This window comes from Bombus bifarius, unplaced genomic scaffold (genome assembly GCF_011952205.1).
Source record: "Bombus bifarius isolate JDL3187 unplaced genomic scaffold, Bbif_JDL3187 scf7180000008239, whole genome shotgun sequence".
In the NCBI taxonomy this organism is placed as follows: Eukaryota; Metazoa; Arthropoda; class Insecta; order Hymenoptera; family Apidae; genus Bombus; species Bombus bifarius.
Genome location: NW_022884533.1, coordinates 633784 through 649450, shown reverse-complemented (window position 1 = coordinate 649450; position 15667 = coordinate 633784). Strand labels below are relative to the sequence as shown.

The window sequence follows — 15667 nt, the reverse complement described above, 5'->3', positions numbered from 1 at the left end:
AAGATCATAATCTCGCCTGATTAGTTAAGGATTCCGCGAAGTGTGCTTCCACGTCGAACGTAAACGAATCATTGGCGGTCAAGTCCATGAATTGTTTAGTATGTTCGTAGAAAACTTTGCTGTTGTTGATGTCTCTTTGCGTGAACCGCTCAACGTTCAACCACGCGCCCTCGCTCGTTTCCATGATAATCTTGCCGAGATGCGGTCCATTTCGCACCGTGTATTTTATTTCTCGCGTTTCATCCGAGCATTTCGTCAACAGTAGTTTGTTCGATAACATTTTTCTGGTCAATGGAAAAACATTGAGTGCGGCGTTCTGCTCGATAGCCAGTCGAACCGGTTTAGTTGCTATCAGTATCGTATAAGATTCCGTGGTGTGTACTCCGTCGTACAGCACGAAATTGAACTCAGCGTCGGATCCATCTGGAACATAAAGTCTCTTAAAGAATTCGTGTTTACGAATAAATCGCGGGAAATTTCGGACAATAAAAAGCGAAGCGCTTACTCGTATGGGTAAAAATGATTTTCGACTCATCGATCTGTTGCTGTGTGAAATTGTAAAGATCCAGCTCCGGAGAGGATTTTAACGAGATTAATCCGTTCCTGACTCCGCTTATGTTGAACGTTATGTCACGTGCCGTGGTATCGTTATCAACAGCGGCTAATTTATCAGGCGTTAACGCGATCGAACCACCTTGCCAAACTGTTAATTTAGTTCTGTTGACGAGCACGGGCACTTCGTCGTTAACGGGTTGCACCGTAACCCACACGTCGAAGGGTTCGCTGGTTTTATCACCGGCAACGAGTACCATCTTGAACGAATCTCTGGAAGATTCATCGCCGTTGTGTTTGTATAATATTATTCCTCCGGTTAGGTGTTTCTGCGAGAATTTTTTCACCTGAGAATTCTTGGTTGATTCCAGAATCACGCCATGTTTCGGTTTTTCTAGAATTCGATAGTCCGTCACTTTGCCGGAATAGTAAGGAGTGAGGATGGAGAAGTTCGTTTCATCGAGAATGGTGCTCTTTCCCTCGATCACGACGACACCCTTCGTTTCGACGTACAGCTTCTCCGGGACGATCACGAAGTTCACGCTTAGATCGCGCAGCCAAGTTATTCCGTTCGTTACATCGACGACAAATTTGTCGTTCGTTTGATTCATCACGGATTGTACGTAGAACACGCGACCCTCGTTTATCATACTTTGATCGAAAAACTTCACCGCGTTTCCGATATAATCTTCTCGTGTCTCGTCGCTGTGCTCGTCGTGAATCTGTAGCTCCAGATACCCGTTCTGTGGCCATTCCTTCAAATAATAAACTATTTCAGAATCCGCTATCTTGGGATGCATAATTTCCAGGCTCTTTTTGCTTAACAAGATACTAGTGGCCTCTTCCACGAACACAGTTTTATTGTTCTGCACGATCAACGGTTGCCAATAGCTTTCGGGATAAATCTTAATTAGAAATATTCCCTCTGCCTCTGCTCCCTTCGTCGACACTTTGAACTTAAAACCGTCCTTTGCCAAAGATCCGCCGAGATGTTTGTACAAGACTATACCATAACGCAGATTCTCTTTGTTGAACGAGTTTGTTTCTCTACCGTGTTTCAACAGCACCCCGTGTTTTGGTTTCTCCAACACCGTGTACTTGATATCCTTGTCGGAGGTGTACACGTTCGTTTCAACATCCAACTCGTTGGGTCGGAGGGCAACCGATCGATTAAATTGTACGACGGACCCATTGCTCTCTCTCAACCTGACGTAAGGAGGACTGGCTTGAATTTCAAGGACTCCGGCCGTGTAAAAATGCCCATCGGTAACACCAAATTCGAACTTTCCGTGATCATCGCCCTGATGTTTAAACAGTATCTGATTGTCGTCGATGTCTTGCTGACTGAATTCATGTACCTGCGACGTGGGATTGGTCACCCTGTATATTCCATTCTTCTGGGTGTCTCTTCTCGTGTAAATCAGCTCGTTAGGCTTCGTGTCGATGTCCTTGTCTATATACGCGAGATCTTTGTTCGTCAACAGCCTTTCGCCCTTCGACACCACGTGAAACACCTTGTGAACCACTCGCTCCGGAGCGTTGTCGTTCTTCATTGTGATTTCGACGCGGAACAAGCCCACGTACATAAAATCCACCGCGTCCGAGGCGATAGCGACGAACTGGAACGAGTCTTCTCTGGTCTCCGAGTCATCGTGCACGTAGTAGACTTTTTGGGATGAAAGTTCCTCGGAAGTAAAATAGAAGGTGTTGTTCCGCGAGTGAGACTTGGAGCTGTTCGTGACGGTCAACCAACCGTGATGCGGAACTATCGTCAAGTTGTATATCAGCGACGTAACTCCGTAATCCCTTGGATTCGTTCGCAGTATTCTTAGAGGTACTCTAGAGCCTTCGTCCACCCTCAGAGTTTCCAGGCTGTCCAAAGGTTTCACGTTCTTGCTGAGGTAGTGCCTAAACTTCAAGATCGAGTGCAAATCGATGCACTGTGGGGCGCTCACTTTGAAGGCGAATTCATCGAGAATGGTGGAATAGGCTCTCTTGAACAATCGATATTTCAATTTACCGGAGTCGATGTCCTCTTGGGTGAACGTGTCTCCGGTTTCTAGCTTTCGACTCGAAAGGAACAGATTACCGTACCTTGGTCCCGTTGTCACGGTGAACGCGATCTTGTTAAGCGTGGTTGTCAATGGATTCGTTTGGAACTTGAGATTTTGCCCGGTGACCGACACCTCCGCTACGTTGGTGAAGTTAATCGGCACCCTCTTCGTTTCTTTCAATTCGAGATCGATGAATGTGATTCGAAAGTCGTAGGTGTGCTGCGCCGTTACCTCTCTAACGCTCGCTTGAAACTTAAACTCGTCTTGATTCGGGCTGCCCTCGTTGTGAAGATACCGTATCGTGTGTAGCTCGATATCCCTGCTGGTGAAACGGTCGACGTTCATCCAACTACTCGAGACGTCCTTCAGCTTCTGAATCGTTCCAAATTGCGGCTGCGAGACGATATCGTAACGTATATCGATAGTGTTGTCGTCGGAATTGGTGACGAAGGAGAGATTCGCTGATGTGAGATACGAGTAAGACCGATGCACCACGACCAGCCCGGTATTCTGCATCAACTTGATTTCCAAGGGATGAGCTGCCACCCTTAAACTCGCCGGCTGGCTGCTTTCTATCCCGTCGCTCACTCGAAGATCCAGCTTCGCGTTTGGTTTCGCTGAAAAACGTAATTCAAGCGAACGTTTGATAAAGCGTAGCTGCGAATAGACGGCAATTAACAGGCAATAATGTTCGTTTGTATAGCGAATATCGATGAAGCTGTTACCGTTTCCACGGTGTACGTATGCGATTAATCCTTGCATTAATTCAGCCTGGGTAAACGTGTCGATTGGTCGCGACGGGTAAGTCACTCTTTCCACATAGCCAGCATCCGCGTCGGTACGTAAGACCGTGTAAACCAACATGTCTGACGGCGTGTCAGCATCGATCGCCCAAATAAATTCTTTCGTCAAGATTTTCCTCGTGCCCTACGGATTATAAACGGCTGATTATATTTATCGTCGGATTCGATCAGATAAAGAGGTCAATTCGATTCTATCTAACCGAATAAGAAATGGAAACATTAAGATTTGTAGTTGAACCGTTTCATAGATTTCAACGCGGCGAGGGTGGTCGATTTTTATGACGGAGCAAGTTATTCCATTTAGATAGATCGCAACTCTAAGTGGTTAATTAGGAGCAACGACTGGAGGCGACTTAAATCGATTTCGTTACGACTCGACCGCCATGCTCGCTTAAAGATACGAACACTGCAGGCAGGCTATAATTTCTTCAATTCGATTAATTGATTTAGTGGGGTCGTGTGAAGCATTCAGACTGTTTCGCGTCAATTAGGTTCACGTGCTTTCGAGTTCTCGGACGGAGGCTCGTTTCGAGGAGAAAAATCGTGCGGCCGTTCGATAGAAGAATTATAGGTCTTTGTGTCTTACTTGAGCGAGTCGCAGCACTTTCGCGGTCGATATTTCGAGCAACGGCGGATCATTAACGGGTGTAACGTTGACGTGAAGTGGAAACCTAAGTCGCCCTCGCAGGTAGCCTGGCAACGTGTAACCAGCTCCTGCCACTAATCTCACATCCAGGATCATACTGTCCTCTGTGGTTTCACTGCCATCGTGCATGTATTGTACCTGCCAAGGAGTTGCGTCACACTAATGAGACAATGTAGCCTGTGGTAGACAATGTTTTTAGTACTTATGAATATGCATGTTTCTGATCTAAAGATGTGTAAACACGCAATGATAACGATTTATAGCAACGTCGGCAAACGGTCTTTACGATTCACCGAGCATGGTAATTTTTGCAAAAAACGGATAAAAAGTCGTTCGTAGATTCGCCATTAACGAGACACTTATCTCACCTTATTTCATGATTTATTCACGATGTACATGCGTCTGCAAGGAGAACTTTTCTTCTTAACGAACCAATAAACTGCCTTAATATCTTGAAACTCGTACCTTCCGCGTGACTCTCCGCTTTTAAAATTAAACTTCCTTAAAGATTCCCTTTACGCTTTCCCGTCGTTGAATCATTGCCGGCGCTAAATCTGCCGTCTGCCCGCGGTTCAAATTAATTAAAGCGGCGGAGGCGAGCTTATGAATCGACGATTAGCATACTGAATCGACGCGCGAATTCTACCGATTCTGCCCTATTCTCTGTGTAGACTTTTCGAAAAAAGTTTCGCTTTTTTAAGCTTCGAAGAAAACGTTTAACGGATAAGCGGTTTCGGCTCGACGTTAACCCTCGAAAAAAAAAACCGTTAATAAGTGGTGGTGGTGGTGTCTATAAATAGACGTAGTGTCGCTGGATAAATCGGGTGTAAGTAGAAGAAGAACAGACCGAACCGAGAGTTCCGACGACACGAGCCCACTACGCGGCCCCCCACGGTTCTAAAGTTAGTCCTTGTGCCGCGGACTATCTATAGCTCGTGGCCTTATGACAAACTGGAAGAACACGTGATTTTCCACTTTTCTTTGTGTTGCTTTAATATATCGGTTACCTGTTGGATCGTTGCCGTTCGTCGATTCATCCTTCTCACCGATCGTTCCACGTTACGATATTTCACGGATATTGGAAAACCGTTCCACGCGTACTGGTAGCAGAAACACATTACCTTATCTCGATTAACGTCTTGAAGAGTGAAGGAATGCGCGGTTCTGGTCGTTAAAAGATCCAGGGCCAAGGTACCGTACGTGGGCGGGGTTACCAAGTTGAAGATAACACCGTCCTCTTCCATCCCATATTTAGCAATGTCTAGTACCATGGCAATGTTATCGCTCGTCAGCAGCGCGTGTTCCCCTTCGGATAGTACCAAGGGCCTTAGCGAGAGTATCTCCAAATTCACGGGCAAATTTACCCTCGAGTGAACCTACGGAATTTGAAATTGAGGCGTATCACGAAGGTCCTTGCCTCTCTTCTTACCTAATTTCTCCTTGGGTGACAAGATGCGAGCGAATTGGTGGAAAAATGGAAGATACGTCGGAAGGAGGTAGAAATCCGATCGCAAAGCAGGAACGTTCTTCGGAAAGCGGAATTTGTAAACGTTTACCTTGTGATCCTCGGCGTAGTTTGCTCTGATGCACAGTGGTTGATCGCAGTCGCACTTAAAAGAGCTGACACCTAGTTGCGAGCAAACTGCTTCGGAAACACAGGGATCCGCATCGATACAGGGATATCCCCAAACGCAGCCAACGACGATACCCTGGCTGATCTTAACGTCCGGCAGACCGAGCTCCTTGTTATCCAGCAGCATATTTCGCAGGCAACCATTGTAGCTCACGTCACCGGACTTTAGGCCTTTGCCGAGCGCTCTGGCGCGTTTATTCAGCTCTGTGCCGCCTATGTAGAGGGTGTCGGCCAGATCGAGGTAGCGATTTCCACCGGAGGGTAGAGTGATCGTTTTTTCTTGACGGTCGACCGTGATCCCGATTCCGCTCGGATTGAAGTCAACGGCCACCCGATGCCACTTGCCGTCCGCCACCGGCGTGCCGTGTATCAACTCGGTCGGCCCGTTCCCTTTGTTCATCAGAAGTCGAATTTTACCCTCGAACAACTCGATCCCGAGGTAATCGGCGTACGACGATTGCCCAGTGTTGTAGAGCAGCAGGCCACTCTCCGCGCCGGTCTTCAACTCGAATTCCCATCTACGAAACAATGAAGGGAAGGGGAGGATCGATCGAAGAGGGCAAAATTGTGAAGGAAGTCGTTGGCCGAACGGCACTGTCCAACTTTACTTTACGCGAGTCGAACTCGTCAAACCGCGTTTATCCAACATGCCCGGATACACGAAGCGAGCCACGGTATTTGAGAATAACGTTAAAACTCCAGTAACAACATCGCCGGTTCTATTCACGAGCGAGCTAGAATTTCGTAAATTGACTTGTTCGGATCGCGTCTACCGCCTATGAATGGGGACCCGCTAAACCGTCAAGGGAGCGCCACGCGAAATTTCCACTTTCTTAACTGCTCCGGCGAAATTACCCGATCGTTCGCATCCTTTATCCTACGCCAAGTTTTGCAGGTCTCGCGCGAAATGTGTTTAACGAAATACTTGAAAATCCTCTGCTAGAACTTTATGAATTATTAGCTGGTGGAAATGGGAGCGCGTTCGAACGCTGTATCGATGCGCGATAAGAATAATCGGATGGAAACGAATTAAAAGCGGCGCGATATCATTGCCAGTGAGAGTTAAATGAATCGCGGGACGATCACGCGGCTTACGAGTATCTCGCGGTACTTTTATCAAATTGAAATTTTTTGTCAAATCTTTCCTGTAAAACTGAAAAGCGTTTCTTTAATCAATTTTTAGGACTGTCATCTTCCCGGGATTGAACGCAATGTTCGAAATGCGACGATACGTGACAAAAGATGGCGTAAATGCGCGGAAAAACACGGACGAGAGCAATGAAGACGCGGACGCGTGGAATTAATGGTCGTCCTAGATTGTTGGATTCCGTGGTGATTAACGTTTTGTTTACACGTTTCTGGTTGAATTCGGTCAGGAGCGTTTAAGAGGACCGTCTAAACGACACCGAGCGTTTTCATTTCCGCCGGCATGTTTGCAGTGCGCGCCGCTCGTTCTGACGCTCCGACAGAATTCATCAGCCGTCGATGTCCAAGGATGTTCCACGTACAATACATAGAGGCGAAGGGAACAGGATTGTTGGCATTGTTTCGACACCGTCGTTACCGTCGATACGCAACAGGTACCGTACCCCCTTTGTCCCCTGTATCAAGCTTCGAATTAAGAATCGTGACGAGCTCGTTTTTAATTTGGGGAGACAAAGACTTCCAGGTGCCCGTTCATTCTTTACGTCGCGTGCAATTCGAAGAAGCTGTTTCAGTCCTTCGCGAAATGAATTCTATTCTATCCGAGAATATCGAGCTCGGATATTCCTGTATATTTGTTAATCGGGAAAGATAATTCGGTTAGTCGTGTTTTAATTATCGCGCGGAAGATTTTCGCGATATTGTCGTTCTAAGGGAATTTCCCTGTATTCCGTACCGCTCTTTTGCATATCGTGCAAAATTCATGCACAATGATACCGATTAAAAGTTCAACGAAAGAACTATTACACGCTAGAGATACCTTATATATGTATGTACATTATGATCTTTCTTTTACGAGTACAGTTGCCAGTAGTGTTAATTTCGTGAACACTATCTTTCGTTTAACCAGAGAGAAGAAGAGAGAGAGCGAGAGAGAGAGAGAGAGAAGTTTGCCGTTGCGATTCGTGGAACCAATCAAAACTCTTATTCCTGGAACTCTTTGTTATTCCGAAAAATGAGATCAAAGTGAGTACTTCTTAGAGAGCAGGAGATACGAGGAATCGCGGATATTGTTGTAACTAGTAGCGACGTCTTCGTCGTAACGCGATTGCGGTTTTTGTTTGGAGCTTTCCGAAATGCTTCACTAGCGTTCTCGCTGGCCTTTGTCGTTGAAAGTAGTACGGACATTCGTCAAAGGTTTGCAACAACATTAAGAACATTACCCGACTAGTATCTGCTACGAAAGAAATACAAAGATACGTTCCGTAAAAGATATCTACCTTTGATACCGCCGCGATTTTACGATTATAAAACATCCTGACGAATATCTTGCAATTTAAATTCGGAGGAAATTAAATTACCTCCGTCGTGCCGTGTTGCTAGCTCCTTCTTAGCTTGCTAAATTATTTATCCGATTATTAATGGTTCATCAAGCTCGGCACGATTCGCCGGGTAACTTGTACTCGTCGATTAGTTTTGATAAGCACGCAGTCTCTCACAGACTGGCACTAACATTGACTTGGGAACTAGATTTTACATCTACCCGACGCTTTAAATAGACACGCATCAAATATTATTGTTAGTTTGTATTCATAGCGGTTCATCCGTCTATCGATAATTTCTGAAACCGCTAATAACAGCTGTTTGACGGTTGACGAAGCGTCACGCGCGAGGCTCGTTCGTCTATAATATCGTCCTAGGTCGATTCATTTTCTGTTACAAAATCGGCTACGTGTACGCGTGCATATCTCGTTGGAACTGGCACTTACGCAACCGAAATTGTTGCTTTTGAGAAAAGCGCAAGATCGATGAGCGGTTAATAATAGAAATAACGTTTCTATTATGACAGGCCTTGCTCGAACGTTAATTAATTTGACTATCTACTATTCCACAAGTTGAGTATTTGGATGTAATTCATACGGCGCAAAGGACCGTATTTATCTACGTACTTGGAGCCCGAGCGTGGAATAGGTCTTGGGATCGCTGTGAACGCACCATCCTCCACGAAACTAACTTCCGTGCTTCTTGTAGCGTCGAATTCCGGCGAACAGCTCCACGCAACGGCAGTCGCCTCCGACTGGCCTTTTCTCGACTTGGCGTATTCTATTACCCTGGCGCCATTGTAGATTATGTCAGCCATACAGCCTCTCAAGTAATCCGTGTGCCCTGAGAATAGAGGAACATATGAAGGAAAAGATATCGTCGACGCGCTGTGGTCAAATTTGAAAAAGGAAACTCGCTGGATTTCACGTGATCGACTGGAACAACGGTCTAAACGATTTCGTTCGAGTCGTTAGCGTCGCGCGACTTTCGGATTCGGCGTTTGCAAATCCCTTTGAACGAACTGTTCGCACGAGCAAATAACGAAACGGGCGGATATTAAATTCGATGGCCAGGCTGATTCTTATAGTCTCGCGGAACGTAGAGAACGCGGTGGCACCCTTTGGCACCGGTTCACGAGGTATTATTCAGTGGCGGAGGTCTTCGCGAAGGAGCGGTGTAATGAAAGCGTCAGTTGCAAACCACATCGGGGTTGATGGCCAGATAATCTCAGTTTCGTTGGCTGCCAGGGAACCAACTAGGCTATCGAACCTATCTCAAGCTATCCACCTATTCCATTACACGATCGTCAAACATAATTCACGAAAATAATCGCGCTGTAACTCGGTTAATTTATTAGAACGAGCCCGATCTACGTAGCAATTTCAACCAAAGGTAATTCATTTCCTGATAAAGAGAGTTTGGTGTACGATCGAACGAATCCGATTTTGTTCGCGCGTGGTGGTGTCGGCTTGAAAGTTGCGTTTATAGTGGAAGCGGTTCCGTGAAAGACGACGGTTATATACCCGGGGTAAGGTAATACGAGACGCACAAGGATGCAAAACCGTACGGGTGTTTACTGACAGGGGTTCGTGATGACATTTTCCGGTGTAGCGGTATATAAACCTCGGCAATAAACCCAGCCGTTCATAGTGCGGTAAATCGTTCATGCCGCAACCGTGCCACAGCTTCCATTCTACGTGATCCTCTCGCGTGCTTCACGATTATATTAATTGGAGAAGTTTCGAGAACGGTTTTTCCTACAGGCGGCTAAAGATACCGCGGATAACCGCAAAATGGACCGAGGTCACTGGAAAATGTCCTGTTCCGAAGGGGAGAGACTGCGCATCGCTCTTGCAGGGTTTTAAGGTCAATGAAATGGTCCATTACCTATCGACGACGAGGAACAAGAACCTACAGAATAAATATATACCACTACCAGCAATTTTTTGAACGGGACCGTTCAAGGGGGTTCATATGGACCCTTCCCTTCTTCAGGAAATTCCGAATTACATGTCCTCCCCGAGCTGTAAACCTAATGACTCCGAGGTCAAGTAGAAAACCCCGGGAAAGGAATAGTCGGAAGGGCACGAGGGATAGACGAAAGCCAACGGCTGTTAGGGATAATCAGCAACGTAGGAGGACAATTCATCATCAGACATCGTACCGTACGGGTGAAATATAGCCCCTAACAAGATCTTAACACCGCCGTGTTCCTAATATCACACTTTACGTTTATACAATAAGTGCAAATACAGTGTTGGATTACTCTAACACTCGATCTATTAAACCTCCTCCACCTTGAGCGTTAATTCATTCGAGGTACGCGATATCGACCGATCGGTTTGACCTGACCGGTTGACCTTTAGTCGATAATTTGCAACATATTTAACATTCATTTGGCAAAGTTCATGAAAATATGGAATTTTTTGGGATGGAAAATAAGTCGCTCTGCCGCTCAGGCTGGCAAATAATTCGGTGCGCTGGCAAGGTGACACCCAGCATGGTGACACCTTTCGGAAAGAAACAAGGCCTAATGCCGGGCAATTCAGAGCGCAACTGTCCCTTGAAACCAGATTCTAGACATAACAGTCCGAGTTACGCGGAACCAGCGGACGTTATCGCATACAAGGCGTCGACAATATCAAAGGGACAACTTCGGAACGATACAGCATCGGATAAAGATCGACACGTTGGAGCAGGATGGCTACATACGCATGCGGCTGTAAATCCTAATCCACTGCATCCAATCGAATGGAAGGAATCTGAACAAACGGAGGATAGGATATCTCTTACTTTGCCTCCCGCGGATAATTGGGCCAAGAGACTCTGCTCTAACGGGATGACGAAGAGTCCACGGGCCAAGGCAGTACAAGCACCGCGGATCATCACCAAGAAAACGCGATTCGGACGGGTTATCGGGGGAGCCCAGTCTCCCAATTAGCTACAAACATCTTTCACATTTGCACGGACCTCGCCTGCGTTTGGTGTTTTTGTGCACGTGATCGCGAATGAAACCTAAAATGAAATGAAATGAAATCTAAAACGCTCTACAGAGATTACAGGTACAAGGAGTTCCGCTTTACTCGGCGACTGGTAATTCGTATTCGTATTCATTTAAAGAAAGGGGAGTAGTTTTCGTCGCATCGTCGAAGAAAATAACGACGAGAAAGAGAGAGAGAGAGAGAGAGAGAGAGAGAGAGCGAGGGAGCGATAAAAAATATTCTGCACTGGCTTTCATATGTATCGCGATATTTCGTCGCTGCGGAGACGGTGATATCGGAATGTTCGCAGATGAAAACGATTCGCCGTATTCGCGGTCGTGAAGCCGAGCGACCATAAAATAAATAATTTCCCCTGTCGCCACATTCAAGACTGTTCAATTTATTTGGACGTAACCGTGATCGAATGTTTCGCGATAGAACATTGACACCGACATCTCGGTATATACTTTTATTGATTTCCCGGTATCGGATGTATGTCTAGTGGGGAGTGTTCTCTATATTTTCGCGTAGCCACGGAAACGTCACTCGATAAACGAAATTCATGCTGAGAATTTTATTTTCAATGCTACCTGTATAACGGGAAGACCCGAATGAAAAGTTATTTTAATGTTTAGCCGTTTTATCGTCGTTGGCTTAATCCGCGGATAGTCGACAGAAGGAAGCATCCGAGCCTCGCAGTTAGATTAACAGTCTATACCGTTTTCATGCATATTTCAGCGAGATGGATGGAAAATGAAAAGTCGCCGCGATTCTAACTTTACGCCAACTCTTCTACGGTCTGGTCGCATAGAAGCGACTTCGTAGGATCGTTCCGACCTTTCTTCTTAAAATTGCGCACGAACACGAGAACTCTGTATACGAAAAACGAACGAACGAATAGTCCGAGACTGGCGCGACGTAGACGGTCTGTTCGCCATTTTCCTCGTTCTTTATTCCTCGACTCCGGGAATTTAACGGGGTTCGCGGGGTAGCAGGAATTAATAAGAGATCCTGGAGGGGTGGTGGGTACGGTTATGTCGTACCATGGGGTACAAATGAATTGTCATGAATATGTAAATTGAATTTCGAGCTGGTCGTCGAGCGTTGCACGAGATGCTCGAGGGAATAACGGCGGGGAACGAGCGTCACCGGTACACTCTCTGTTTGTACTGATCGTATTCAATTTGGAACGCGTCACCTCGGTCACCTTCCGATGAATTTTTGCTTTTTAACCAACCGGTCTCTATCGCTGTCACTGTGCTCTTGCGATCCAAGTTATTGCCGTTTTAGCTTGAGGCGAACCATACCGTTCATCCTTGCGCTGTGATTTAACCCGCGGAAATAGCTGCGAGAGATACGCAACAGAGATACCAGAGACAGAACTCGACCGCGCGGAAGTCTGGTGGAATTCGCGAGGAGCAAAATTCATAACATATATTTCTCGCTTGGATTGTTTCTCATCGGGTATAATCTTGTCGGAGCTACTTAGATATCATCTGGATGCCTAGATCCGAATGAAAGGAGTAGCTTCTCATTCTCGAAACCGGCCTTTCTGTCGGTCAGCTGTACGCACCGTACACATCCAATTTACGATTTCACGATCCCGATTAACGGGTCGGCCATTCCGGTAAGCTTCGATAATTTCATCTTGTCGGGGAAGGAGATCGATGATCGATCCGTCAGCGACTAGAAATTAGGTTTAGAGAGTACGGCCAGTGTCGTGGTGTCCTACTATCAGAATATTCTCCGTGCTAATCTTGCTCAATGACCGTTGCTGATGGTGCGCACGTCAGTGATGGATGGAGTAAATATCCCCCATGACGTACACTAAATAATATTTCACTAGATCGATGTCGAAAGATACAGACTGGCTATTTGATATATGAGGCGAATCGCTGTTTTAATTGCTTACTCCGTTTCCCCCACGATTGCCTTATCGATTTGCTTCTGTATCGCTGTTTATCGTTAAACGACCGAGATCGAAATCGAAAGCTTTTATCAGTGAAACTTCGTTGCTACTAGCACGAAAAATACTAGAATCCTCTTGAAAAATTTTCGTATCTTTTTGTCCTTCGAATTCAACGACGAATAATAACTATTCGAGGATATTCCAGGCCACTCAAAGATACTCGAGAGAAAACGAAGAGAAATCCGTGAGTCGTGCGTTAATTTTTATAAAAAAAGAAAAAAAAGAAAGAAAATAAAACCAGCGACTCTAACGATTGCTTTCGAGTGATTCATCCTGTATTTTTACTTATCTACGTAATCGTCGTTTGTCGTTTTCTCTTTTGCTTTCTGACTGGTACGATATATCAGCGACTTCACAATTAGTACAAGAGTAGAAGAATCGCGAAAACAGTTCGTAATCGAAAATTCCTGAGTGGAAATATTTTTCGCGGATTCGATCGTGCCACAAGAAATAATAAATAGAAACACTGGACTGCCGAATCGTGGGATCCGTTGCTTCCATTGTACGTAGAGCGAGAAAATCTCTGCAATAGAGTAGATATTTTGCCGCAACAAACGCAATACGAATATTTGAACCCAACTGGTTGTTGCCGGGCCGTGATCACGTAACACAAACCTCTGGTCGTCTCTGTATAATCCGTTTGCAGTTGCGAAAATATGAGTTTTTATACGAATGGCGTGTGGAATCGAAGTGGGGTTTGTCAAATCTAGTTCCACTCGACCGCGTCAATGAAATATTTTTCGTCGAACGTCCTTATATTGTTTTTCTATTTCAATTTCGGTCGCGACGGATTTTATCGTTGGGGTAGTAGTAAAAATCTATCAGTGAAAATCTTGGTTGAAGGTAGCCTCGTAGACGATACTCGTAAATTTTCACTCCGATAGATGTTAAAGGCTGTGTTGGCGATCGTTCAACCGAACAAAAGGAAACGAAATCGTAGTCTTGTTCGACTTAAGGAAGAAAACGGTTTAAGATATTTGTAACGCAACCGTATCTGTTGAAAGTAAAACACATTGAAACTCGAAGGTCATGTTCAGCATGCGTGTCCGAGATTCTCTATGAAGAAATCTCGTAGCTGTCTGCACGTGCGCGTACGAACGAATAATTCGGAAATGGACGTAATTCGCGCTGTAATGTACACGGCAATTTCGATGCGGAGAATACCGATATTACGATATTTCACGTTACTCTTAGTCGGAAACGGCTGGGCGAAGACTAACTTTTTTTCTGAAAAAAAATCTCTTAATCATTTTACACTACATATTAGTTTTTTTAAGAACTTCGTAAGAACGGTTCGTTTGCAATTCATCAAAAAGTTATTTTTGCAACAGCTCGGCATGCAGCATCTCTATAGGGATTACGCGTTAGAACTTACAACTTTGAAGATGAATATTTCCATTTCGCTAAGGCTGGGCTCTCTAAAGATTGAATCATGTATATTTATACGTCTGTATACATATATACAGATAATATGTTAAACAACGTATCGTTAAAATTTCAAAGAAATTGCAAGAAAGTCGCTGTACGTTACAAACATCTTAAACGAGAAACGTTAAATGCTGTGAAGTAATTGCACGGACTATCACGGATTGAGTCGAGGAAAAAATATTTGTCTTCTCGATGTAACCATGAAACTTCATCAAAATCGATGCGCGGTAGCTGGTGCGGCCCTCGCGTTGGAAACGAGGCGTAAGTTAGTAAGCTAGTGCAGTCACGTGGCGCGACGATTTATCCGAGTGAGTCAAGCTTGCCGGTGCGCCTTACCTAGAAATAGCTCGTTAAAGTCACCCTGTCCCCCGATGAAGACTCCGTAGTGTATATTCAGTTCGAAGAAACGTCCTGGTAGAAGGGACTTGGTCGTGTGTATCACGTCAATCTGTAGCGTGATATTCGCTTCTCGTCTCGTCAGGTTTACCTCGTGCCAGCTCAGATCGTTCAATGTCAATCCACGAGAACTGGCCATCTCGCTTTCACCTGCGCCTAAATTTATGTGAACCTGTGAAAAAAATCAAAAGAAACGATCTTCGTAAGTCGCTGGATTAAAGACAGACTGGATTACATGGACTTCGATGCTCGGCCAAAGTCGAACAACTTTCTTCCAAGGATAATTGCTCCTTGTTGGAAATTTGGATAAAGTGACGCATGGAAGGAGAATTATTCTTTCGATGGTGTACAATTTTGGGTTTATGTATTCCTATTATCTCGGAAGAAACGCGACTGTGAAAAGAGTCAGATTTCTTGCGGTTAGCTCGTGCTAGTAATACTTTTTGAAATTTCTCCGACAAGCCGGGCCGAGAGAAACCCTTGGCGATTCAACGTCCCATTTTTCATCCTACTTTAACAAGAATCACATCCTCGGTTCATGCATGCGTAGTGTAAAAGGATACTCTAGAAACGTATTAAATATTGATCTTCCTCAGATTGCCATCTATTGCTCGTTTATCAGGCTCTACCTCTAACTAGATGGCACGTAATCGGATTTTCTGAAACCTGTGGGCGAGTTTTTGAAAAGCTGCGAAGAACACATACCCGAGAACATAATTCATAAAGAATAGCAAGGAAG

At 45.2% G+C, this 15667-nt stretch overlaps 1 protein-coding gene across 1 annotated transcript in view; it reads right to left on the bottom strand.

Annotated features, from left to right (window-relative positions):
* Window positions 1-15667, bottom strand: part of LOC117211572 (chondroitin sulfate proteoglycan 4) — a 29389-nt gene that overhangs the window by 4193 nt on the left and 9529 nt on the right. Inside the window, exons 3-10 of the mRNA XM_033455591.1 lie at window positions 14869-15100; window positions 8781-8997; window positions 5612-6206; window positions 5177-5431; window positions 3996-4193; window positions 3332-3533; window positions 506-3223; window positions 17-423 (exon numbers count right to left, since the gene is read on the bottom strand). Of these exons, the coding sequence (XP_033311482.1) occupies window positions 17-423; window positions 506-3223; window positions 3332-3533; window positions 3996-4193; window positions 5177-5431; window positions 5612-6206; window positions 8781-8997; window positions 14869-15100 (4824 nt within the window). The remainder of the gene's footprint in view (window positions 1-16; window positions 424-505; window positions 3224-3331; window positions 3534-3995; window positions 4194-5176; window positions 5432-5611; window positions 6207-8780; window positions 8998-14868; window positions 15101-15667) is intronic.